Below are 25,594 nucleotides of genomic sequence, written 5' to 3' on the forward strand. Positions count from 1 at the left end.
TACCAAAACTGCACAGTTGAACAGCTAGAGAAAAAAGCAACAGCACTAACAATACAGAGAAGTTAAGGGCTTATAACAGCTGGTTTGTAATGCAGAACAAGGCCAGCAGTGCGGGTTCAATTCCCGTACCGGCCTTCCCGAACAGGCGCCGGAATGTGGAGACTAGGGGTTTTTCACAGTAACTTCATTGAAGCCTACTTGTGACAATAAGCGATTATTATTATTAACTCAAGACATTGTAGGGTATAGAAAAAGAAACAAGTGTATGATGAAAAAGCAAAAACTAATTCAAAACAGCCAAAACCCATTTATAAGACAAACCCTCATTGCCCCTTCCAATTGGAGAGACTTATCAAGACAGATATGAAGCTGTATGTCTATTATAATTAGAGAGCACACTTTTTGAGGAAATGGGAAAAAGTCAACAGCTCAACTACCAAACCAAGAGAATATTAAACATTCTTTTAAAACTCCCACCAACAGGAGCTTACTAAAAATATGCCTTGCAAAGTCAACCATTCCTATTAGTAAAAATTAAAGCTATCCGTTCAAGTTGAATCCTTGTTTATTGGGGGGGCGGTATGGTGACAGTGGTTAGCACTGTTGCCTCAAAGCACTGGTTCATTTCCAGCCTCTGGTGACTGTATGGAGTATGCACGTTCTCTGTATGGAGTATGCACGTTCTCCCCTTGTCTGCGTGCTTGTTTCCTCTGGATGCTCTGGTTTCCTTCCACAATCCGAAGATGTGCAGATCGGGTGGATTGGCCATGTTAAATTGCCCCATAAGTGTCCATAAATGCATAGTTCAGGTCGGGTCACTGGGATAGAGGGGGAAATGTGGGCCCAGCTGGTGTGCTCTTTCAGAGGAATCTGCAGACTCGATGAGCTGAATGGCCTCCTTCTGCATGGATTCAATGAAGAAGCACAAGTGATAATGGACTGGATTTTGTGGCTTAGCGGCAGAGTAACTGCACTTGCTGCTGACCTCAAAGAAAACTGTCCACGAAGAGCTAGAAATTTCAGCTAGCACGATTTCCCTTTCCCAACATCAGGTTGAATTTAGCATCAAGTCAAGAGGATATTCAGGCATTCAGGAGCAATGTTACTGAGCAAGCTAAGCACCTAAACTGACCAAATTATTCTCTCAGACAGCAAATCAGGAGGAAGTATAAAAAAATTACGTCAACGGGTTCAGTGGTTAAATTTTACAGAAAACAAAAATACAAAATTTATACTGCACATGGGGATCACATTGAAAACAAACCAAAAACATTAAAACTGGAGAATTTATTAAAAATTTGATATTCAAACATAGTTAATCTTTCAGGGCCAGAGAAGATGTTTAGCAGCAATTAATGGACTCAGTTGATGGTTTGTTTTATTCTACGAGGGTCACAGTACAAGAGCGGAAATTCTGATCAGTTCAATGATTTCTATGGATTGCATTCTAGGGAAACCTCAACAATGCAACTTTTGGATAAGCGTAGAATGGTAACTTCTTGATTACCACATATAAACCTGCGATTCCTGAAGCCGCCGGCAATGTTACTGCCACCACTACCACAAAATCCAGGCCACTACTTTACATAAGAACATAAGAACTAGGAGCAGGAGTAGGCCATCTGGCCCCTCGAGCCTGCTCCGCCATTCAATTAGATCATGACTGATCTTTTGTGGACTCAGCTCCACTTTCCGGCCCGAACACCATAACCCTTAATCCCTTTATTCTTCAAAAAACTATCTATCTTTACCTTAAAAACATGTAATGAAGGAGCCTCAACTGCTTCACTGGGCAAGGAATTCCATAGATTCACAACCCTTTGGGTGAAGAAGTTCCTCCTAAACTCAGTCCTAAATCTACTTCCCCTTATTTTGAGGCTATGCCCCCTAGTTCTGCTGTCACCCGCCAGTGGAAACAACCTGCCCGCATCTATCCTATCTATTCCCTTCATAATTTTAAATGTTTCTATAAGATCCCCCCTCATCCTTCTAAATTCCAACGAGTACAGTCCCAGTCTACTCAACCTCTCCTCATAATCCAACCCCTTCAGCTCTGGGATTAACCTAGTGAATCTCCTCTGCACACCCTCCAGTGCCAGTACGTCCTTTCTCAAGTAAGGAGACCAAAACTGAACACAATACTCCAGGTGTGGCCGCACTAACACCTTATACAGTTGCAACATAACCTCCCTAGTCTTAAACTCCATCCCTCTAGCAATGAAGGACAAAATTCCATTTGCCTTCTTAATCACCTGTTGCACTTGTAAACCAACCTTCTGTGACTCATGCACTAGCACACCCAAGTCTCTCTGAACAGCGGCATGCTTTAATATTTTATCGTTTAAATAATAATCCCGTTTGCTGTTATTCCTACCAAAATGGATAACCTCACATTTGTCAACATTGTATTCCATCTGCCAGACCCGAGCCCATTCACTTAACCTATCCAAATCCCTCTGCAGACTTCCAGTATCCTCTGCACTTTTCGCTTTAAATGAATTTTATAAATTCATTTATACAACTGCCATTGCCTCTTCCCCACCATCCCAATACAAACATGCAGTTGAAAATGAAATGAAAATCGCTTGTCACGAGTAGGGTTCAATGAAGTTACTGTGAAAAGCCCCTAGTCGCCACATTCCGGCGCCTGTCCGGGGAGGCTGGTACGGGAATCGAACCGTGCTGCTGGCCTGCTTTAAAAGCCAGCAATTTAGCCCAGTGAGCTAAACCAGCCCCTTGATCACCAGCTATTATATCAAACGCGGGATGTGGGCGTCATGGGCTGGTCCAGCATGGATTGCCCATCCTTAATTGTTTCAGCCTTTTGAGGGAGTGGCTGGCTTTCTACACATCAACCACATTTTTATGGGTCCTGAGACACAGACCAGACCAGGAAAGGATGGCAGATTTCCTTCCCCAATGGACATTATTAGTGAATCATATGGGTTTTTGTGACAATTGGCAGTGGTTTCATAGTCCTCACTAGATTTAATTCCAGATTTTCAGGGAATTAAAATTTCACCATCTGCATTGGCAGGATTTGAACCTGGGTCCACAGTGACAATACCACTACCTTCCCCCAACATTAAAGGTATACAGATGGCAAACTTGCACAAAGACATGAGATGCAACATACAGCAACAAAACATTTGGTTTTAGCTTGAAAGCAATGAGAGTCAGAGAATGGCAGGAAGAGAAAAAAAGTTAAGAATACAATAACAATGAAGACTAGATGTACTGCAAGGTAAAGTAAAGTCGCCATAGTTCCAGAGGACCATAGGCTGCTTTCTCCTTTGAGGGAAGACGGTTGACTGGTGGTGGTTTGACCTGAGGATCAACACACCTCAGGCGAGGGGCAAGGTTGAGAAGGCAGGCCTTTATGAATAATCTCAGCCGGTACACTGAGCTAAACCGGCAGCATTCATAAAGTAACTGAAATCACATTGAAGCAAATAAACATGATCTAATAGCCATTACTGAGGCATGGTTGCAGGATGTCAATTGGGTCCTGGATATTGAGGAGTACGACATCCAGGGAGAATAGGGAGTGGATGTAGAATTGGTTTGGAGGAAGATGAAAAATAGATGGGGAAAGGAGTCACTCATGGGATTGGCTCCCTAACAGTAACCACAATGTTCGACAAAGTATACAATAAGAAATATTGGATGATAAAAAGGACACCAATAACTGTTGGTGACTTTAATCTACGTATAACCTGGAAAAATCAGAGTGGCAGTAGTAGCCTGGATGAGGTGGTCAATACTTTTAAGTCAGTTTCTTAGAGCAGCATGTTCTGGAACCAACCAGAGAGCAGGTTATTTTACCTTTACTTTTGTGTAATGGGACAGGTTAATGGAATGACCTCAGAATAAAGAATTTACAAAATTATCAGTTCCAGGTTTAATGAAACACTGCACAAGTTTTAGGATCTTGAAAAGATGTAGATAATTCAGTATTAGCACAATCTATTTCGACACTTTGAAAGTGATATAGTTCATTAGCTAGCGCTTTTCCAGGAAACACATCCGGAGTGAGACTCATCCAGAGTGGGGATTGAAACTTGGTAATTTGGTGCAGTGAGGTAAATCAGCAAAGGTAAGTGGAAAATCTATTTCTGCTGTTTTTCAGTTAAAAGTGCAGTGTGTAGCTTAGTATCTGATTGGTTGAAGCTGCCCCCACCCTAATTGCTGAGAGGCAGTTATCTGTTAATCACCTGAGGCCTGGTTTGGAGCACATTGTATTCTTCTCTTTGAAGTTAAGGTATTTTTTGAGTCATCGGTTAGCTGAGGTCTGTATAAAAGACAGACAGACAGCGCACACAGTAAGCTAGCGCTTTTCCAGGAGACACATCTGGAGTGAGACTCATCCAGAGTGGGGATTGCAACTTGGTAATTTGGTGCAGTGAGGTAAATCAGCAAAGGTAAGTGGAAAATCTAATTCTGCTGTTTTTCAGTTAAAAGTGCAGTGTGTAGCTTAGTGTCTGATTGGTTGAAGCTGCCCCCACCCTAATTGCTGAGAGGCAGTTATCTGTCAATCACCTGAGGCCTGTTTAGGGGCACATTGTATTCTTCTCTTTGAAGTTAAGGTATTTTTTGAGTCAACGGTTAGCTGAGGTCTGTATAAAAGACAGACAGACAGCGCACACAGTAAGCTAGCCCTTTTCCAGGAGACACATCCGGAGTGAGACTCATCCAGACTGGGGATTGCAACTTGGTAATTTGGTGCAGTGAGGTAATTCGGTGCAGAGTGTGAGGAGGTGCTTTTTAACCCTGGTAAGTGACTGGTAAGTATTTTCTCTTTTTCTTTTCATTGTCTAATTTATTTATTTTTACTTTGAAATTCTAGTTGTTTAAGTTTACCTAGGGTTTAAGACATGGCAGGAGATCCCAGACCCGTGTCATGCTCCTCGTGTGCGATGTGGGAGCTCAGGGACACGTTCATTGTCCCTGCCTCTTTCATGTGCAAGAAGTGTGTTCAGTTGCAGCTCTTGTTAGACCGCTTGACGGCTCTGGAGCTGCGGATGGACTCACTTTGGAGCATCCGCGATGCTGAGGAGGTCGTGGATAGCACGTTTAGCGAGTTGGTCACACCGCAGGTGAAAATTAATGAGGGAGATAGAAAATGAGTGACCAAAAGAAAGAGCAAGAGTAGGAAGGGAGTGCAGGTGTCCCCTGCGGTCATCGCCCTGCAAAACAGATATACCGCTTTGGATACTGTTGAGGGAGATGGCTCACCAGGGGAAGGCAGCAGCAGCCAGGTTCATGGCACCATGGCTGGCTCTGCTGCACAGCAGGGCAGGAAGAAAAATGGCAGGGCTATAGTGATAGGGGACTCGATCGTAAGGGGAATAGACAGGGGGTTCTGTGGACGCAATCGAGACTCCAGGATGGTATGTTGCCTCCCTGGTGCAAGGGTCAAGGATGTCTCGGAGCGGCTGCAGGACATTCTGGGGGGAGGGGGTGGTGTGTGAACAGCCAGCTGTTGTGGTGCACATAGGCACCAACGATATAGGTAAAAAACGGGATGAGGTCCTACAAGCGGAATTCAGGGAGTTAGGAGTTAAACTAAAAAGTAGGACCTCAAAGGTAGTAATCTCAGGATTGCTACCAGTGCCACGAGCTAGTCAGAGTAGGAATGTCAGGATAGATAGGATGAATGCGTGGCTCGAGAGATGGTGCAAGAGGGAGGGATTCAAATTCCTGGGGCATTGGGACCGGTTCTGGGGGAGGTGGGACAAGTACAAACCGGACGGTCTGCACCTGGGCAGGACTGGAACCGATGTCCTAGGGGGGGTGTTTTCTAGAGCTGTTGGGGAGGGGTTTAAACTAATGTGGCAGGGGGATGGGAACCGATGCAGGAAGTTGGAAGGTAGTAAAACAGGGACAGAGGCAAAAGGAAGTAAGGGGAAAAGTGCAAGGCAGAGAAGACATAGTCAAAAATCTAAAAGGGCGACAGTACAAGGTACAGTGACTGAGGGGAGCTCAGTGAATAGGCCCAGTAATAACAAAAGGAATAAAACTGGAGATGTTAAGATTCAAAACAGAGGTAAAAAAAACCAACATAAGTGTACTTTACCTGAATGCTCGTAGTATTCGGAATGAAGTAAATGAGTTGATGGCACAAATCATCGTAAATGACTATGATTTAGTGGCCATTACTGAAACATGGTTAAAGGATGGCCACGACTGGGAGTTAAATATCCGAGGGTATCAAACTATTCGGAAGGACAGAGTGGATGGTAAGGGAGGTGGTGTTGCTCGGTTATTTAAGGATGACATCCGGGCAATAGTAAAGGGATGACATCGGTGCTATGGAGGATAAAGTTGAATCCATTTGGGTGGAAATCAGGAATAGTAAGGCGAAAAAGTCACTGATAGGAGTAGTCTATCGGCCACCAAATAGTAACGTTATAGTGGGGCAGGCAATAAACAAAGAAATAACTGATGCATGTAGAAATGGTACAGCAGTTATCATGGGGGATTTTAATCTACATGTCGATTGGTTTAACCAGGTCGGTCAAGGCAACCTTGAGGAGGAGTTTATAGAATGTATCCGCAATAGTTTCCTAGAACAGTATGTAATGGAACCTACGAGGGAACAAGCGGTCCTAGATCTTGTCCTGTGTAATGAGACAGGATTGATTCATGATCTCATAGTTAGGGATCCTCTCGGAAGGAGCGATCACAATATGGTGGAATTTAAAATACAGATGGAGGGTGAGAAAGTAAAATCAAATACTAGTGTTTTGTGTTTAAACAAAGGAGATTACAAGGGGATGAGAGAAGAACTAGCTAAGGTAGACTGGGAGCTAAGACTTTATGGTGGAACAGTTGAGGAACAGTGGAGAACCTTCCAAGCGATTTTTCACAGTGCTCAGCAAAGGTTTATACCAACAAAAAGGAAGGACGGAAGAAAGAGGGAAAATCGACCGTGGATATCCAAGGAAATAAGGGAGAGTATCAAATTGAAGGAAAAAGCATATAAAGTGGCAAAGAGTGCTGGGAGATTAGAGGACTGGGAAATCTTTAGGGGGCAACAGAAAGCTACTAAAAAAGCTATAAAGAAGAGTAAGGTAGAGTATGAGAGTAAACTTGCTCAGAATATAAAAACAGACAGTAAAAGTTTTTACAAAATTTTAAAACAAAAGAGAGTGGCTAAGGTAAATATTGGTCCTTTAGAGGATGAGAAGGGAGTTTTAATAATGGGAAATTAAGAAATGGCTGAGGAACTGAACAGGTTTTTTGGGTCGGTCTTCACAGTGGAAGACACAAATAACATGCCAGCGACTGATAGAAATGAGGCTATGACAGGTGAGGACCTTGAGAGGATTGTTATCACCAAGGAGGGAGTGATGGGCAAGCTAATGGGGCTAAAGGTAGACGAGTCTCCTGGCCCTGATGGAATGCATCCCAGAGTGCTAAAAGAGATGGCTAGGGAAATTGCAGATGCACTAGTGATAATTTACCGAAATTCACTAGACTCTGGGGTGGTCCCAGTGGATTGGAAATTAGCAAACGTGACGCCACTGTTTAAAAAGGAGGTAGGCAAAAAGCAGGAAATTATAGGCCAGTGAGCTTAACTTCGGTAGTAGGGAAGATGCTGGAATCTATCATCAAGGAAGAAATTGCGAGGCATCTGGATAGAAATTGTCCCATTGGGCAGACGCAGCATGGGTTCGTAAAGGGTAGGTCATGCCTAACTAATTTAGTGGAATTTTTTGAGGACATTACCAGTGCAGTAGATAACGGGGAGCCGATGGATATGGTATATCTGGATTTCCAGAAAGCCTTTGACAAGGTGCCACACAAAAGGATGCTGCATAAGATAAAGATGCATGGCATTAAGGGTAAAATAGTAGCATGGATAGAGTATTGGTTAATTAATAGAAAGCAAAGAGTTGGGATAAATGGGTGTTTCTCTGGTTGGCAATCAGTAGCTAGTGGTGTCCCTCAGGGATCCGTGTTGGGCCCACAATTGTTCACAATTTACATAGATGATTTGGAGTAGGGGACCAAGGGCAATGTGTCCAAGTTTGCAGATGACACTAAGATGAGTGGTAAAGCGAAAAGTGCAGAGGATACTGGAAGTCTGCAGAGGGATTTGGATAGGTTAAGTGAATGGGCTAGGGTCTGGCAGATGGAATACAATGTTGACAAATGTGAGGTTATCCATTTTGGTAGGAATAACAGCAAACTGGATTATTATTTAAACGATAAAATATTAAAGCATGCCGCTGTTTAGAGAGACTTGGGTGTGCTAGTGCATGAGTCACAGAAGGTTGGTTTACAAGTGCAACAGGTGATTAAGAAGGCAAATGGAATTTTGTCCTTCATTGCTAGAGGGATGGAGTTTAAGACCAGGGAGGTTATGTTGCAATTGTATACGGTGTTAGTGAGGCCACACCTGGAGTATTGTGTTCAATTTTGGTCTCCTTACTTGAGAAAGGACGTACTGACGCTGGGGGGTGTGCAGAGGAGATTCACTAGGTTAATCCCAGAGCTGAAGGGGTTGGATTATGAGGAGAGGTTGAGTAGACTGGGACTGTACTCATTGGAATTTAGAAGGATGAGGGGGGGATCTTATAGAAACATTTAAAATTATGAAGGGAATAGATAGGATAGATGCGGGCAGGTTGTTTCCACTGGCGGGTGACAGCAGAACTAGGGGACATAGTCCTAAATCTACTTCCCCTTATTTTGAGGCTGCGTTTAGGAGGAACTTCTTCACCCAAAGGGTTGTGAATCTATGGAATTCCTTGCCCAGTGAAGCAGTTGAGGCTCCTTCATTACATGTTTTTAAGGTAAAGATAGATAGTTTTTTGAAGAATAAAAGGATTAAGGGTTATGGTGTTCGGGCCGGAAAGTGGAGCTGAGTCCACAAAACATCAGCCATGACCTAATTGAATGGCGGAGCAGGCTCGAGGGGCCAGATGGCCTACTCCTGCTCCTAGTTCTTATGTTCTTATTATGAAACTAGGTTTTTAAATGCGAACAGAGGAAATTATGAAGGAATGAGGGACTAGTTGGTCATGGTGGATTGGGAAAATACTTTAAAAGCTTTGAATGCAGACATGCAATGGCTAGTGTTGAAACGAACATGCGACACAGGGCTTTTCACAGTAACTTCATTTGAAGCCTACTTGTGACAATAAGCAATTTTCATTTCGTTTTTTCATTCACTTGTCAGCCCAAGCCTGGATATTTTCCAGGTCTTGCTGCATTTGGACACGGACTGCTTCATTATCTGAGGAGTCGCGAATGGTGCTGAACATTGTGCAGTCATCCACACTTCAGACCTTATGATGGAAGGGAGGTCATTGATGAAGCAGCTGAAGATGGTTGGGCACAGGACACGACCTTGAAAAACTCCTGCAGTGATGTCCTGGAGTTGAGATGATTGACCTCCAACCACCACCATCTTCCTTTGTGCCTGGTAGGACTGCAACCAGTGGAGAGTTTTCCCGATTCCCATTGACTCCAGTTTAGCTAGGGCTCCTTGATGCTATACTCGTCAAATGTTGCATTGATGTCAAGGGCAGTCTTTCTCACCTCACCTCAGGCATTCAGTTCTTTTGCCCATGTTTGAACCAAGGCTGTAATGAGGTCAGGGGCTGAGCGACCCTGGCAGAACCCAAACTGGACGTCCATGAGCAGGTTATTGCTGAGTAAGTGCGACTTGATAGTACTGCTGATGACTCCTTCCATCACTTTGCTGATGGAGAGTAGACTGATAGGGCAGCAATTGACTGGGTTGGATTTGTCCTGTTTTTTGTGCAGGACAAACCTGGGCAAATTTCCACATTGTCGGGTAGATGCCAGTGTTGTAGCCGTACTGGAACAACTTGGCTAGGGGTGTGGCCAGCTCTGAAGCACAAGTCTTCAGTACTATTGCCGGGATATTGTCAGGACCCATAGCCTTTGAAATATCCAGTGCCTTCAGCCGTTTTTTGACATCACGTGGAGTGAATCATACTGAAGACCTCCGAAGGAGAGAGAGATCATTCCTTTTTTGTGTTTTCGTAGCAGTTAAATACAACTGAGTGGCTTGCCAGGCCATTTCAGAGGGCATTTAAGAGTGAACCGCATTGCTGTGGGTCTGGAGTCACATGTCGGCCAGGCCAAGTAAGGATGGCAGATTTCCTTCCTTAAAGGACATGAGTCAAACAGATCAGTTTCATGGTCATTATTAGACTTTTAATTCCAGATATTTCATGGAGTTTAAATTCCATCACCTGCCGTGGTGGGATTCCAACCCGGGTCCCCAGATCATTAACCTGGATCTCTGGATTACTAGCCCAGCGACAATGCCACAGCCAACTCATTAATTTGGTCCATTGCAGGTGGGATTCATAATGGAGAATAAGGAAATGGCAGATAAATTAAATAATTACTTTATATCGGTCTTCACAGAAGACGTACAGAAAATCTTGTAGAAATACGAGGGAACCATGGGACTTGTGAAAACGAGGAACTGAAAGATACCATTAATAAGATGTAGTACTTGAAAAATTAACTGGATTAAATGTTGATCTGATGAGCTCCATCCCAGAGTGTGGTAGACGAGGCCATAGAGATAGTGGATGCATTGATGGTTATATTTCAAAATTCTCTAGATTTTGGAAAGATTACTGCAGACTGGAAAGTAGTGAATGTAACCTCTCTATCAAAGAGGAAAGGGAGGGAGAGAGAAAACTGACAACTACAGAAATCTAAGTTTGACTTCTGGTGGCAGCCATGGAGTGAGTGGTCACACACATAGCAGCTCTGACTCGAAGGCTTTGGTTTGGGCACATTTTATCCGTTAGAGGGGTCATCTCGGCAGAAAAGTGGAGGTCATGGAGGACGAGGACGTGGAGGAGGACGAAGACTAGGAGAAGAAGGAGGAGGAGCAGCAGCAGCAACAATAATAGTAATAATAATAATTGCTTATTGTCACAAGTAGGTTTCAATTAAGTTAGTGAAAAGCCCCTAGTCGCCACATTCCGGCACCTATTCGGGGAGGCCGGTACAGGAATTAAACCCGCACTGCTGCCAATGTTCTGCACTGCAAGCCAGTTATTTAGCCCACTGTGCTAAACCAGATCCAGAGTCCTCAACCGTTCCTCATACGCCAAGCTCTTCATTCCAGGGATCATTGTTGTGAACCTCCTCTGGACCCTTTCCAAGGCCAGCACGTCGTTCCTTAGATACGGGGCCCAAAACTGCTCTCAATACTCCAAATGGGGTCTGACCAGAACGTTATACAACCTCAAAAGTATATTCCTGGTCTTGTATTCTAGCCCTCTTGACATAAATGCTAACATTGCATTTGCCTTCTTAACTGCCGACTGAACCTGCGCGTTAACCTCAAGAAAATTGTGAACAAGGACACCCAAGTCCCTTTGTGTTTCGGATTTCCTAATCATTTCCCCATTTAGAAATTAGTCTATACCTAAATTTCTCCTTCCAAAGTGCATAACCTCACATTTTTCCACATTGTATGTCATTTGCCACGTCATTGTCCACTCGCTTAGCTTGTCCAAATCCTTCTGAAGCCCCCTTACTTCCTCAATACTACTGAGGCACACCACTAGTCACCGACTGCCATCCTGAAAAAGACCCCTTTAACCCCATTCTCTGCCTTCTGCCAGTCAGCCAATCCTCTATCCGTGCCAGGATTGTACCCTTAACACCATGGGCTCTGAACTTATTTAACAGTCTCCTGTGAGGCACCTTGTCAAAGGCCTTCTGGAAATCTAAATAAATCACGTCCACTGGTTCTCCTTTGTCTAACTTCCTTATTACCTCCTCAAAGAACTCCTTAATAGATTTGTCAGACATGACCTCCTTTTGACAAAGCCTTGCTGACTCAGTCCTATTTTACCATGCACTTCCAAGTACTCATCTTTAATAACAGACTCTAAAATCTTACCAATGACCAAAGTCAGGCGAACTGGCCTATAATTTCCCATCTTCTGCCTCCCTCCCTACTTAAACAGTAGTGTTACATTAGTCACTTTCCAGTCGCCAGTGATTCCTGAAACATCACCACCAATGCCTCCACAATTTCCTCAGCTATCTCTTTTAGGATCCAGGGGTGTAGTCCATCCGGTCCAGGTTTGGGCCGAAGCTTGTGGTGTGGGTGCGTCTTTCGTATACATGCGTGCCACCGGGGATGCATAAGAGTTCACTAGGCTTTGGGAAGACAGGGGAATGAGGCAGGGGTGCCCGCTGTCGCCATTGTTATTCGCATTGGCAATTTAACCCTTTCCGATGGTCCTCCGGTGGTCTAGATTTAGATTTGTCGTTTGTACTGAGATACAGTGAAAAGTATTGTTCTCCGTACAGTCCAGGCAGATCATTCCATACATGAAAACTATAGGACATCCAATAAATGCACAATGAAAATACATAGACATGGGGTGAAGGATACGGAGTGTAGTGCTACACAGTAGCGAAGATGTGTGGAGAGATCAGTTCAATTCATAAGAGGGTCATTCAGGACTCTGGTGGTGAAGAAGCTGTTTTTGAATCTGTTAGTGCGTGTTCTCAGACTTCTGTATATTCTGCCCAATAGAAGAGGTTGGAAGAGAGAATAGCCTGGGTGGAAGGGGTCTTTGATTATGCTGCCTGCTTTCCCAAGACAACTGGAGGTGTAGACAATGGATGGGAGGCGGATTTTGCATGACGAACCTGGCTGTGTTCACGACTATCACGACTGAGTTTCTTATTACTGCTGAGTGGTGAGGGATTGTGAGGGGACTGCATATCCTTGTACGCAGACGACCTGTTGTTGTATGTGTCAGTCCCGCCGGAGAGTATGGGCAGGATCATGGGCCCATTAGAGAGATTTTGTTCCTTCTCCGGGTACAAGGTGAATTTTAAGAAGAGCGAAGTGTTTCCGGTGAATGTGGCGATGGGAGGTCAATTTAGGGGCACTAATGTTTAAAGTAGCTAGAGAGAGGTTAAGGTGTAGGGGATTCAGATGGCACTGGAGTGAGCCATGATGCACAGTGGAATTTGACTGCGTTAGTGGAGGAGGTTAAGAGATTTTAAAGAAATGAAATGAATTTAAAATTGCTTATTGTGAATGAAAATGAAAATCACTTATTGTCACGAGTAGGCTTCAATGAAGTTACTGTGAAAAGCCCCTAATCGCCACATTCGGCGCCTGTCCGGGGAGGCTGGTACGGGAATCGGACCGTGCTGCTGGCCTGCTTTAAAAGCCAACGATTTAGCCCAGTGAACTAAACCAGCCCCAGTGTTAGAGGTGGGACACTTGCCCTTGACGTTAGCAGGGAGGGTGCAGGTGAAGATGAATGTGCTGCCAACGTGTTTATTTTTCAGACCCTCCAAATCTTTCTTCCTCACACCTTCCTCTGGAGGGTGGAGGCACTGATCTCAGGGTTTATATGGATAGGGAAGGTGCCGATGGTGAAGAGGGCCCTGCTGCAGAGACAGAAAGGGGGGTGGGCGCTCGGGAACCTGCTGCATAAATAACACTGGGCGCCGAATGTGGAGAAGGTGAGGCAGCACTCCTTAATTAAATGATTTCAAAATAAAGATAGATAGTTTTTCGAAGAATAAAGGAATATAGGGTTATGGTGTTCAGGTGGGAAAGTGGAGCTGAGTCCACAAAAGATCAGCCATGATCTCACTGAATGCCAGAGCCTGCTCGAAGAGCCAGATGGCCTACTCCTGCTCCTAGTTCTTATTATGTGAGCAAAAGAAGCAGCATCCATCCTCCCATTAAAAATGACAAGAAAACGTATTTGCGGAATAAGATTATTTTTTAATTATAATAAATGCAGACATACAATAGAAAATATGTTTATAAATTTATTTTTGTTTGTGCGCAATAGGTACAAACATACAGTTTCTTGTGCTTTGATTCTTCAACATTTGAGCGTTTCTCAGAGGTTCAGTCAGCACTCTATGGAGGTCAAAAGGGTTCCATGGCTGGAAAAGTTTGGGAAACCCTGCTATAGAGAATGTGAAAACCCCCTAACCTCCAGAACACCAAATTGCCATATCTGGCAATGCATATGATATGGGGGAAAATTATCCAAGGAAATTATAGGATACCGCGAGGCCTGGATAGAGTGGACATGGAGAGGATGCTTCCACTTGTAGGAAAAACTAGAACCAGAGGACACAATCTGAATTAAAGGGACAATCCTTTAAAACAGAGATGAGGAGAAATTTCTTCAGCCAGAGGGTGGTAAATCTGTGGAACTATTTGCCACAGAAAGCTGTGGAGGTCAAACCACTGAGTATCTTTAAGACAGAGATAGATAGGTTCATGATTAATAAGGGGATCAAAGGTTATGGGGAGAAGGCAGGAGAATGGGGATGAGAAAAATATCAGCCATGATTGAATGGCGGGGCAGGCTCGATGGGCCGAGAGGCCTAATTCTGCTCCTGTGTCTTATGATCTTATGTAAAGTACATCCATTCTTTCGTCAAAACTGCTCACTGTGCGATCACTTCAACCTCATTGTTGCGTTCTCTGATTAGACTAAAGTAGACTCAAGAATATTAAATTTAATGAACAAAATTACAGGAATTATACACATTTCTGATAATGTGTAAAGAAACATTGCTTTTTCTTTAGAAAAATCAGATTTTGTACTGACTTCAGCACAAATTATTTCTGCTAGTTCTCGGTACACATGATCCTTTTGGGCAGCACGGTAGCATAGTGGTTAGCACAATTGCTTCACAGCTCCAGGGTCCCAGGTTAGATTCCTGGCTTGGGTCGCTGTCTGTGCGGAGTCTGCACGTTCTCCCCATGTGTGCATGAGTTTCCTCCAGGTGCTCTGGTTTCCTCCCACAGTCCAAAGATGTGCAGGTTACGTGGATTGGCCATGCTAAATTGCCCTTACTGTCCAAAATTGCCGTTAGTGTTGGGTGGGGTTACTGAGTTAGGATAGGGTGGAGGTGTGGGCTTGGGTAGGGTGCTCTTTTCAAGAGCCGGTGCAGACTCGATGGGCTGAATGGCCTCCTTCTGCACTGTAAATTCTATGATTCCTCTAGCTAGTAGTGTGGCTTAGTCTCATCCACTGCATTTTCTCTGCACACCAACAGTGCCACTTTATACCAACTGATTTTCCTATTCTTCTAAAAAAGTTTTTTTTTTGCCAGAGTACTAGATTAAAAATAATTTACCTAAATAAATAATGGACAAAGCAATTGGAACAACTACGTTTTCTTCCATGGAACCACTCTTCTGCATTAGTCATATAATGTGCACTCAGGACAGCACGGTGATGCAGTGGTTAGCACTGCTGCCTTACGGCACCGAGGTCCCAGGTTCAATCCCAGCTCTGGGTCACTGTCCGTGTAGAGTTTGTACATTCTCCCCCTGTTTGCGTAGGGACTTCAGTAAGGCCTTTGACAAGGTCCCTCATGGCACACTGGTACAAAAGGTGAAGTCACACGGGATCAGGGATGAGCTAGCAAGATGGATACAGAACTGGCTAGGTCACAGAAGTCAGAGTAGCAGCAATGGAAAGGTGCTTTTCTGATTGGAGGGCTGTGACTTGTGGTGTTCCGCAGGGATCAGTGCTGGGACCGTTGCTGTTCGTAGTATATATAAATGATTTGGAGGAAAATGTAACTGGTCTGATTAGTAAGTTTGCAGACGACACAAAGGTTGGTGGAATTTCGGATAGCGATGAGGACTGTCAGAGGATACAGCAGGATTTAGATCGTTTGGAGACTTGGGCGGAGAGATGGCAGATGGAGTTTAATATGGACAAATGAGAGGTAATGCATTTTGGAAGGTCTAATGCAGGTAGGGAATATACAGTGAATGGTAGAACCCTCAAGAGTATTGACAGTCAGAGAGATCTAGGTGTATAGGTCACTGAAAGGGGCAACACAGGTGGAGAAGGTAGTCAAGAAGGTAACAGCATGCTTACCTTCACTGGCTGGGGCATTGAGTATAAAAATTGGCAAGTCCCATGTTGCAGCTGTATAGAACCTTAGTTAGGCCACATTTGCAGTATAGTGTTCAATTCTGGTCGCCACACTACCAGAAGGATGTGGAGGTTTTATAGAGGGTGCAGAAGAGACTTACCAGGATATTGCCTGGTATAGAGGGCATTAGCTATGAGGAGCGGTTGAATAAACACTGTTTGTTCTCACTGGAACAACGGAGGTTGAGGGGCGACCTGACAGAGGTCTACAAAATTCTGAGGGGCATAGACAGAGTGGATAAGTTAGAGGCTTTTTCCCAGGGTAGAGGGGTCAATTACTAGGGGGCATAGGTTTAAGATGTTAGGAGCAAGGTTTAGAGGAGATGTACGAGGTAAGTTTTTTTTATACACAGAGGGTAGTGGGTGCCTGGAACTCATTGCCGGAAGAGGTGGTGGAAGCAGGGATGATAGTGACATTTAAGGGGCACCTCGACAAATACATGAAGAAGATTGGAATGGAGTGATACGGTCCCAGGAAGTGTAGAAGATTTTAGATTAGACGGGCAGCATGGTCGGCACAGTCTTGGAGGGCCAAAGGGCCGGTTCATTTGCTGTACCTTTCTTTGTTCTTTGTTTCACCCCCACAATCCCAAGGTGTGCAGGGTATGTGGATTGGCCATGCTAAATTGCCCCTTAATTGGAGAAAAAAATGAATTGGGTACTCCAAATTTTTTTTTTTTTAAAACAATGTTGACCCTTTCGCTGGTTCTGCCCCCAAAAAATTATTAAAAACAATGTGCACTCTTTCACAGGTTCTGCCAAAATTATTTGATGGAAGCAGGGCATAAAAGTTTGTTTGCCTCACACTCAAAAAGACGATTTACTTACGTTAACCTTGAAAGCTTGAACAGTATTATCCAGGAGAAGTACGTTGCACACCACTTCTGTGTGTTGTCTGTCCCTAGCCAGTTCTGATGCTCGTACATTGTAAGTCCTGCCAGCTGGCAACCGGAAACGCGATGTCATTACTGTCCACACGGGGTCTACAAAAAGAAAAGTAGTGAATACAGGGAAATTATTGATTCTTTCAAAAATACTTTTTTTTAAGAATTAGTTTTCTAAATTAATTCACCAGAAACATTTAATGGTGTGAAAGAAGTACAAATGAACAAACATCACTGCCAACCATAACACATCAGCTGTTGGAGCCACTAAATGACAACAAACAGATGCTCGTGGGAAAACAAGATCACATTTCACTTAGGCAAAATGCCCGAATCAATTCCTCTAATGCTGCCAGTACTTTTTGCGCAATTGAAGTTAAACCAACACGGTGATAATTTTAAGAGTACTATCACTAACCCTCGGTGCCCTTTTGTCAATAGAACTGTATACTTAGATTATGCTGAGTTCAGTAGGTAAATGCACAAACCAGTGGCGCAAAGCCAGATAGATTCCTAATTTGTGCTAAATTAGGCGATCTCAGTCACACTTAACAACAGGCAATTAGCAAGGAACTAGCTCAGCAGAGAGGGGGAAGATATGGATCAATACATTTCACAGTGTCATCTGGAATATTTGGTATTGTTTTTTCAAGTTGCAATGATACTTATAAAAAGGGTTAACCACTTGGGAATAGATTATTTAAAAAAATCCTATTTAGAAAAGAAGAAAACAGATGAAAAAGCCATTTGAAATTAAATGAAAATCGCTTATCATCATGAGTAGGCTTCAATGAAGTTATGGTGAAAAGCCCCTAATCGCCACATTCCGGCGCCTGTCCAGGGAGGCTGGTACGGGCATCAAACCGTGCTGCTGGCTTGCTTAGTCTGCTTTAAAAGCCAGCGATTTAGCTCAGTGAGCTAAACCAGCCCCAAAAGAAATGGTCACTTCATTTATACAAAGTCTGTCAGACAGTATAACAGAACAGAAATCCAAGTACCCAAACTTCATAGATGAGGAAACATCTTCCTATAAGCAACAATAAAGGCAATTAGAAATAAAAGTAGACATCGAAAATCAAATTTCAGAAAATAACTTTATCAAAGTGTCGGAACTTATTTTACTATAACACATTGAATATTAAAGATGTCAAAGATGTACAGACTCCTGAACCAATCAGCAGTGTTATGCATGATATCTAACTTAGCTGTAACTAATTTTTAGTGTTTCTTTATTAAATGTGAACTTGTTCTCAAGTAATATGTATTGCAGTGAGGACATGAATTAAAATCCAAAATCCAAACTATATGAACATATAGTGGCCCTGCTACTTTGGTCTTAGGTTTGTCTCAAAATTTAAAACTTCCTCGTAAACCTCTCCCTTTGAATTATTCAGTCACGCCTCCTAAAGTCTTCCTTCCTAGCTGCCAGAGAGGGTGGCGGTGTTGACAGAAGACACATCTGATGGGTGGTCAAGCAATATTGGTTTCGGGGATTGGTCAAAAGGACTACAGTGTCTTTCAATCCTTCAAGCTCCTATGCCCGTATGATGATCTCAACTGGAACCTTAATATCTTAATTTTGTCATATTGAGGGTGATAAACTTGAATAAATGCGGAGAATAAATGAACTGGGATTTAACTGAACATTTATAAACAAAAAAATTAGATTACATTGTTGATTCCAAGATAAAACTAAAATTCATCCTCCAGGAAGGAGAGAACTAGATTTTACAAGAATAGTTTTCTATGGTAGCAGTTATCTAGACTGCAGTCGGAATTCTTGCACAAGCTAATGAATTACAGAATTCTGGGAATTAGCAATGTATTCAAAAAACACACTGCATTCATAAAAGAATGCCAAACACTGAGCACACTCAATCATATCAAGCAAATTAAAATCATGCCAAATACTGAACACTTATTGCTGCCTACCCACTTTATTAGGTTACTAAGATTCCTCAAATGAATCAAAAACAGATACAGCATTGCACAATGTTGCCAACTTAGGGCATCTTTAGTAAGGTTGTAGAACAACCTACTAAGGCATGTCCAATTACAATAGCTTTATAAATTTTCTATGGAAAGTGGACCTCATTGGCAAAGCCAGTATTTGTTGCCCATTTCAAATTACCCTTGAACTAATTGGTTTGTCAGGCCATTTCAGAGGGCAGTTAAGGGTTTACTGTATTGCTATGGGTCTGAAGTCACATGTAGGTTATAACAGGTAAGGATGGCAGATTTCCTTCACAAAAAGAGATTAGTGAATCAGATTGTTTTTACAAGAATCAATGATAGCTGTCACGGTCACCATTACGGAGACGGGCTTTCAATTCCGATTTATGAATTTAATTTAAATTCCACCATCTGTCGTGGTGGCATTTGAACCCATCTCCCCACAACATTAGCCGCAGCCTCTGGATTACCTGTTCAGTGACATTCCTACTGCACAACATTTCTAAGTCGAGAGGTTAGAGTCAATACCAAATATAATTCATAATTCATCCAGCAGAGGGCAGTAGAGCGGAGCTGCTGATTGGCTGATGCGGGGAAAATTTGCATCAGTGCATTGCGGTCACTGCATCCAGACGTGTACACGAGCAAGACACCCTCCGTGTTCAAGTGAAGGCAAGCACCCAGCATAGGGCAGTAGAGCGGAGCTGCTGATTGGCTGTTGCAGGGAAAATTTGCATCAGTGCATTGCGGTCACCATATCTTGAAGGTGGTTTGAGGAGGACCTGTTGCCAAGTGACAGTAGACAACAGAACAAATGGCATCTGCAGTTTCTTCCCATTTGCCAAGAGCTCTGGGGCAAGATCACCCAAATACCTGCAGTCCACCTCTATATCATCTTCCTCTGACCTCTGACGCTCTCCTCTTTCCTCACTATCCATATGTGCCTTCCACGTTATCTTATCCCCTGATAACCCTTTCAAGGCCTCCCACAGCGTGGAAGGAGAGACAGACCTGTTCCCATTAAACCTTAAATACCAATCTATAGGTTTAGAAATGCGTCCACAAAACCCTATATCTACCAGTAGCTCTACGTCCAGCCTCCATTTCAGACGCTGAATAAGGCCCACCTCGAAAACCAAATCCACCAAGTGCAGAGCATGGTCCGAAATTACTATAGCCGAATATTCTGCCTTCCTCACCACGGGAAGGAGAAACCTACCCATTGAAAAGTCTATCCTGGAAAAGAACGAAAATTCTTTACCTCTGGATACACACTGCCATGGTTCCCCTGCCTCCATCTCTTTCATAAACGCTAACAGCACCTTTGCCAGCCTTGAAGGGACGGTCTACTTTGGCCGAGAGCGGTCTAACTTAGGCTCCAGCACAGTTCACGTCTCTCCCTCTCCCCACCCCCTCCAGCACACAGTTCACGTCTCTCCCTCTGTTCCCCCCACCCCAAGATGAGCTGGTGTCCCCAGATATAGGATGAAGGCCAATAGCTTCTTATAAATCCCACATCGTCCCAATTTGGGGCACATACATTCACCAACACTACCAACATACCTGCCAATGCCTCAGTAACAACTAAGTACCTGCCACCCAAATATATTACTACCTTGGCCACTAAAAAGCACACCTGCTTCTTGATTAAAATTGCCACCCCCAGGGCCATACTATTGGCGCCTGAGTGAAATACCTGGCTCATCTATTCCTTCCAAAGTCTGGTCTGGTCCCTCACCTGCAAGCGAGTCTCCTGCAGAAGCACCACCTTTCTTCAGGTGAGAACACACTCTCAACCTCTTCACTAGACCCCCCCCCCCCCCCCCCCCACCACGCAGATTCCATGCGACCAACCTGATCTGGGGGCTCTCTTTGCTGCTAGCAAGGTAGCCCCCATTCAGGGTACTATTATGGGCCAGGGCCTAGAGAATACCAAAGTATATCATGAAGTTCATCTGACCCACAACTTTAAATAGATTTTGGTTATGGGGAGCACAAGAGCCCACTTTACAGGTGTGATGCAACAGAGAGCTAAAATATGTTTAAAACAAAATAATGTTTAATCTATTAATCCAGTTAACATTTTATAAACACACAGTAAACAGTTTATCAACTACCAATCCTGACCACCCCCCAAAAGATACCGTACACTATAGATAACCCTTGATAACTTTCCAAACAACATCCATAAGAACAAAGAAGAACGAAGAACAAAGAAAATTACAGCACAGGAACAGGCCCTTCGGCCCTCCCGCCCTCCCAGCCTGCGCCGATCCAGATCCTTTATCTAAACCGGTCTCCTATAAAGAACAAAGAAAATTACAGCACAGGAAGACCAAAACAAATTTTAAATGAAGACAGCAGGTTTAAATACTCTACAGAAACAGGTATTACTTTGAAATCATCAAGTGATCTTTAGATTGCAGAGAGAGATCATAACATCCTGCTGTGAATGCAGCTCTTTACCTCTGAAAATGAAACCAAAAACACACTGCAGCTGCCAGCTCAAAAATGAAAGTGAAAGACAGACAGCCCAACTCCACCCACACATTGACATCACTACAGCTATTTGACAAACACCCATTTCTTAAAGGTACACCCACCTGACAGTACATAAATATTAACAAATAGAAAAGAAGCTCCCATGCCCGTCCCAAACAAAAAAACAAAATCCAACACCCCTGCAATGTTCAAATTCTCACCAGGGACCATGTATTTCAATTGCTATTACATTAACAGAGTCTGCTTTAGCACAGTGGGATAAACAGCTGGCTTGTAATGCAGAACAATGCCAGCAGCGCGGGTTCAATTCCCACACCGGCCTCCCCGAACAGGCGATGGAATGTGGCGACTAGCGGCTTTTCACAGGAACTTCATTTAAGCCTACTTGTGACAATAAGCGATTATTATTATTATTATTATTATTATTATTATTAAGCATTACACCCTACCCACATTGGTCTCCCAAACCCCTTTCCCCCACATAACATATGCAAATCCCAAATAACAAATATATACAGTATACAAAATCCCAAACAAACCCATCCCATTAACAAACATAACAGCTCCCAGAGAACACTTTTAACTGAGTCCAAGACTGTGTTCTTTAACAAAGGCCTCCACCTCCTCTGACGTGTCGAAATAGGGGTCTTTCAGCTAATGAGTGACCCGAAGACTCGCTGGGTACACCAACCCGAACCTCAGTCCACTCTGATACAAAGCCGCTTTTGCCTTATTAAAAGGTAAACTTCGCTCCGACATCCTGAAATCCGGATGGTGCTCCCCTCCCATCTTGAGCCCCGATTCTCTTTGGCCCATTTCAGCACCCACTCCTTTGGACCCTCTCCTCTCGGAAGCTGTGGAATCTCATCACCACTGCACGTATTGGCTCCTTCGCCCAACGCTTCTGTTGGAGAGTTTGGTGGGCCCCATCTCTGAGAAAAACACTCAATGAGATTCAGGGCCTCCATCCCCTCCAGCAGCCCCACAATTCTGAGATTTTGTCTTCTTGACCTGTCCACCACCAGGCGATCGACTTTCGCCTTCGGGAATTGTGTTTCTCTCAGCCTCCAGTGAGGCGATTTGATCGACAAGGTTTCCTCCACTCCTTTCACCACCTCTCCTTGCTTTTTCACAGCCTCAAGATTTTCCCCACTTTCTCCCAAATCAGACCAGGCACCTCCTCAATCGATTTTTTTCCATCCTTGTTTGTCGAAGTGCTTCCCAAAATGTTTCTCAAACCCAGAGACCAATACTCCCACCAGCATATCTGCTGTTATACGAACAGCTGCACCGACGGAGACAACTCGGCCATCCCAAGTCATGAACCGAGTTTAAGGAAATCTGAATACAACAGACATGTGGCATTATAATTTAACAAGCACAGAAACTGATTTAATGTACATCTGTCATTTCAGACCATGTGCTTTTCATTAGGGGCAATAAGACAAAGGTGCCAAAAAGTGATCATGCTATCCTCTTTATACCTCCCCACACATATCTCCCCCTTCCCAAATAGTAACACAAATCATTGAGTCTGAAAAATTTACCAAGCCTCTGTAACTCGATTCCTGCCCCCAAACAATAGTTAATATGATGCAGTTACAATGAGTCAGGGTTCGACAGTGAATGCAGAAAGGTTGACATCTATCAACAATCCTGACAGGAATCAGTAACTATACAAATGGATGACTTACTAAAATCTTTAGTTTCTGGATGAAGTGGTCTGAATAACTTGTAAATGTTTCTCCATAATATACTAAATTACCTAAGCTATATTCACCTCTCCGCACTGTTTCAAGTTGTAAATTGGGTCAATAATATAATTTGCACATCATAATGCTCTTTCCCAAACTATTCCATACAGTACAGGAAAAATAGTTGGATGCCTTTGATTTTACATATTAGAAGCCACAGAAGTACACACATCAAATCCCTTTGTCTGAAAAAGTAGAATATAAACTTCTTTTGCTTTACTTTAAGCAACCACAAGATCTTCAGTGTATAAAGATCTCTTCAGCTCATTTGGCACCAATTTCAGCACTGATTATTTCCACAGAAGACAAAATCATTCGTGCCCAAGGCCACATTTCTCAAAAGGTGAATAACATGATGCAACATGCCTTCTTTACAGTTGTTGCTATGTGGCCAAAGTTTTGATATTATCTAGAGTATAAATTCCTCAGCTGGATTGTTGTGGGAAAATCTGCAGTGTGAAACAAAGAAATCACTGGCTTCCTTAAAAGAACTATGTGGAAACATAGAAATATTGCCAAAGACATGAAATGCCTCAAAACAAAATGCACTCTACTTCAAAATGGCTTTCAAAGTTATTGCCCTGACTTCTGACACACTGCTGAACTGAGTCCATTGTATAGCTTCAGTGTCCAAAGTACAATGTCCTGTTGTGTGCCTCAAAAGAAGTGTGTTTCAATGAGCTATTTAATTAGTATCCTGCAGAAGCTCCACAGCAGCTCCAAATTTACAAAGCCTCATGCTTGAGGGAAAAAAATCAATTGGCAGGAGTTCCCAGTCACACTCAGTAACTGTATGTTAGCTTCCTACAGGATGGGTCAATGTGCTGAAACAAACCAGCAGCCAGATGCCTGCTCATTAGTGCGTGAAAAGGAAACCTAGCAGCCAAGTGCACCATTACCCTAAACCACCTCCTGCTTTGGGCTGTGACCACAGATTTGGAAGAGTGGTCATAAATGAAAAGCACATAAAAAGCGTTTTAATATATACATTAGATGCACTCCTGTACAAGTATTTTGGTATAAATGTTTTTCTTTCAAAGCTGTAACAATTCTACAAATTAATTTAATTCTGCTTTGGAATCAATGTTTGCGGCAATTTCAACACATTAATCATACTGGTTGAACAAATTCATCTCAGATATGTAACAAAAGGTCAAGCATGCTTGATTGAGCAGCATTAAGAAACCAGCTTCTGATTATTTATAAGCTATATTTCTTATAAAGTTTGTACAAGTGTTTAAAAATTGCTTTTTCAGACAAGTGTAAAAACTATGGTTCATTTTAAGTCCACCTCCTTACATCTCTCCCTTGCCATTCATCATTGTAAAAACACCCTGTCAGAGGTCTTTGATAATACCCTAGAAATGTTAGAGTGAATTGGGTTGATAAAAGTGTCAAACTCTTGGATTCGGAGATTTAGTAACAATAACTAATTGTAGGAATCAACAAATTAATGCAAATGAGATCATGAGATATTTGACCATTTAATCTATTTTCCTTCAATGCATTTTATTATTGCAAATATATGGAAACATCATGCCTCTTATTTAATCAAAATATATGATTGCCAAACAAATCGGTTTCAAAACGTAATATTTCAATGAAGTAGCCCCATGATCCTCCTTGGAAGTATTTTCCAATGTTATGTGCAAGTCACAGTGGCCTCTGGCTGGTTTCTATTAAATCTGATTCATTCAACAGCAATTATGTCAATTATTTTCCCAGATGGTCAAAACAAAGGTGAAGCTTGGACTGATTACCATCAAGCCTGCCAAAACATCAACAATGTAAAAACAGAACTGCATCACAATTTGTGTAGTTAAAATATTTATTATTCAACCAAATCTCTCAGAACTTGGTTCATATGTTTCTATGGTTTCTGGACAAACAACTTTACTTCATAAGAATACTCTGGGTTGCATTCTTTTACCCAAAACCGACTAACTAGATCCCACATTGATCACCAATGGGAAGGCTCATTAATCCCATTTTACCATGAAAATAAATGCTGTAGAAGTAATTTGGTTGTGTCTCTTGTTCTATTAAATATATGTTAAATACAGAAAAGTATATACAAGTGATCTTTGGAAATACATCTCATCTTGAAGAAATGGTATATATTCAGACGTTGCACCATCAGAGCTTCATTCTGCATCTTGCAAATTAAACAAATTCTGTTCTCCCAAAAATCTTTTCTGCTTGCAACACTCGTAGCAAGTTCCAGTGTAATATAGATGTCAACAGCAGATTCAAATTCAAGACAATTTCTGGGTATTGAAGAGACCATTTTTAAATCAGAAAACAAAACAAAATGAAGATCCTAATATTTAAAAAAGAAAAGAACACAACATATCAAAATTATTAGAATAGTGGTTTTAATCTATTCATCTTTAGCATAGCTAAAATATACTGATCAGCAGTACCGTTGCAAGTCAAAGTAAAGGCAAGCTGTTTTCACAAAAGCCTTTAACAGGCTACAGTACATTCGATGGAAAGGAATTATTAACTTAGCTATTATTTAATTATTGTACAAAATTAATTT

The 25,594-nt window shown here is 42.7% G+C and overlaps 1 protein-coding gene across 7 annotated transcripts in view; it reads right to left on the reverse strand.

The window, feature by feature from the left end:
* ptpn4a (protein tyrosine phosphatase non-receptor type 4a) overlaps positions 1-25,594 on the reverse strand; it is a 428,771-nt gene that overhangs the window by 311,149 nt on the left and 92,028 nt on the right. For all 7 annotated transcript variants that reach the window (XM_038790048.1, XM_038790047.1, XM_038790049.1 and 4 more), the window contains one exon: positions 16,788-16,942. In XM_038790048.1, the coding sequence (XP_038645976.1) occupies positions 16,788-16,925 (138 nt within the window). In that variant the 5' untranslated portion in view covers positions 16,926-16,942. Of the gene's footprint in view, positions 1-16,787; positions 16,943-25,594 lie in introns of those variants that run through there.

The sequence above is a fragment of the Scyliorhinus canicula genome, chromosome 2 (assembly GCF_902713615.1).
Source record: "Scyliorhinus canicula chromosome 2, sScyCan1.1, whole genome shotgun sequence".
Classification (NCBI taxonomy): domain Eukaryota; kingdom Metazoa; phylum Chordata; class Chondrichthyes; order Carcharhiniformes; family Scyliorhinidae; genus Scyliorhinus; species Scyliorhinus canicula.